Source organism: Echinococcus granulosus (assembly GCF_000524195.1).
Source record: "Echinococcus granulosus chromosome Unknown EG_S00033, whole genome shotgun sequence".
Taxonomy (NCBI): domain Eukaryota; kingdom Metazoa; phylum Platyhelminthes; class Cestoda; order Cyclophyllidea; family Taeniidae; genus Echinococcus; species Echinococcus granulosus.
Genome location: NW_020170413.1, coordinates 602,402 through 604,757, shown reverse-complemented (window position 1 = coordinate 604,757; position 2,356 = coordinate 602,402). Strand labels below are relative to the sequence as shown.

General features: G+C 44.3%; 1 protein-coding gene across 1 annotated transcript; it reads left to right on the top strand. All coding sequences in view use genetic code 11, as the record gives it.

Moving 5' to 3' along the window:
• Positions 1 to 174: 174 nt before the first annotated feature.
• EGR_04945 (Fatty acid-binding protein) lies at positions 175 to 656 on the top strand (the record flags this gene model as incomplete). The annotated part of the gene is made up of 2 exons (XM_024494194.1): positions 175 to 522; positions 603 to 656. 2 exons carry the CDS (start codon positions 175 to 177, stop codon positions 654 to 656), a joined length of 402 nt encoding a protein of 133 aa, XP_024351431.1.
• Between the last annotated feature and the right edge of the window lie 1,700 nt (positions 657 to 2,356).

The window sequence follows — 2,356 nt, the reverse complement described above, 5'->3', positions numbered from 1 at the left end:
ACTCATGCATTGCCACTGGAAATAATGTCAACAACGCTCGACTATGATTGGTCCGATTTCGCCAATCACTGATCTCGACGCACCAGGTGCACGCGTCCGTAGTTGATAAATGATGCGATTGAGGTGACAAAAGTCAGAACCTCAGCCACACGTAGGATCGGGTAGTCGTCAGCAATGGAGGCATTCCTTGGTACCTGGAAGATGGAGAAAAGTGAGGGTCTCGAAGATGTAATGGAACGCCTTAAAGTGGACATGCAGCTTCGCAAGATGGCCACTTCGTTAAAACCCGACCTTATAATCAGTGACCTGGGTGACGGCAAGTATAGTATGAGATTGGACAGCCCGTCTAGCAAGTCCGAATGCTCCTTCAAACTGGGTGAAAAGTTCAAGGAGATGACTCCGGATAAACGTGAGGTCTCGTCATTGATCACATTGGAGAACGGGGTGATGAAACAGGAGCAAGTTGGCGAGGACATCACCGTCCACATTGAACGTGTGGTTGAAGGCAATGAGCTGAAAGCGGTAGGAGCAATTTGTGAGATGTTTGGAGCACAACTTTTATGCTTTCCTGTTGTTTAATCTGTAATGTGTTCTCATTTTAGACCGGAAGGGTGGATAAAGCGGTTTGCGTGCTAACCTTCACAAAAGTTGCGTAAAGGAGGTTCTCATTCCAAAGTTACTTCCCTCCTCTCCATCCACTCCCTCCATTCCCACACCTTTCTCTTCCTTTCCACCCATACTCCTACCTTGACGTGAAATACAAAAGCACCTCTTATCTTTGTGCATTTAAATGAAGTAGTGCTGATTCAGGAGGTGGTTGAGAACTTGCTGTAGTGATGTGCAATTAGTAACAGAGGGTGTAATATGCGTGAGTGTGAATGTGGTCGAGCGACTAGATCCTCATCTCAGTGTTGCACAGAGCTGTATATTTGTCGATTGTACTGGCATCCACGTAAGTAGGATCCGTTTTTCCCTTGACCTTACCAACAGGCACCCTGCGCGATTCAACGCGTTCACGGGGTCTCAGGACTGTGGCCATAACCTCACAGATAGTGGTGAGCAACTATTGCTAGTATGGTGTGGAAATCACTTGGGTATGTGCTGAGGGTGTTTTTCAATCATATAGGCGTTTAATTCTCTAAGTTCTGACTGTGAGCATGAAAATAGTGTTAGTAGACATGACAGAAGGCTTATTGGGTTAGAATGACGGCGAGAAGGATGATTGAGTAGGTGGTTGGGTGACTTGATGGATCATTGTATGGATTAATGAATAGGTGGGTGATAGGGTCTGTGGAAAGGGAGATGTGAGATGTGGTGTTGTCAAGTGGATTGAGGCAGAATGGATGACCGATGAATTAATGAATGGGGCGAGGATGCATGTGATCGGAGTGCTATTGGGAGAGGTCGGTTGATAGGGTTGTCTTCTTTACCACTGTCATGTCACTCAATTTACTGGTCATCCACTAATCAAGTGCAGTGGGATGATGAGTTCAATTGCATTTATCTACTCCTGAAGTTTTGGTGCATTGAGTGTTGAGTGTAGCCGATTAACTTGAAAGCTTCTGCGGTATTGTAGATATCAACTGAAAGCTGTTAAATCATTAAGCGCCTTTCCCTTGTCAACGTGTCACGTAGTGTGCCACCTTTCCAATCGATCACCAAACATTTGACAATGCAAATACGCAATTGCATTATCACTAGTATTAGTGGATGAAGAACAATCCACTCAGTAGCTATTTACTCAAACTCAATACAAATTATTTTAATAATAAAAATTGGCCTTGCATAAATGATGCAGGCAAGTTTGGTTGCATGTTACAGAAGAGACTAATTGAAAAGCGATGCGAACTGTTTTGATGGCAGTAAGACCGACTTTGCTATGAGCCAAACAAAATAGAAAATTATAAATTCACCAATTATAATACACAAATCCAGTGCTGGACGTCATCAAAGGGGGACCTACGTTGGGGGAGATGTTTCGGTGGCTTTTCTTTTTTCACTTGGCGGCACAAGAAAAGTTAATCCCAAAAAGCATTTGAGAAGTCCTGAAAAAAGGAACTAATTACACTTGGCACAGTCTCACAAACGCTGGCATGACTCTCGCGGGCGTGCGTGTGGAAATCAAGATGTGGATGTGCAGTGACCAGGAAGATGGAAAAAAGAATACGTAAAACCGTCCCATCATGTGCATCACAAAGTGAGAGTGGCTTTACAAATTTTACTGCCTCAAGGCCTACACTGCTCTTCTTCATCAACTGCACAATAGAAGGGAAATAAAGGACATCTGTCCTCATGACTGCTGGATGCGCACGAAGTTCCACGTAGTCATGAGCGTGATCATACCGCCATGAGTTCG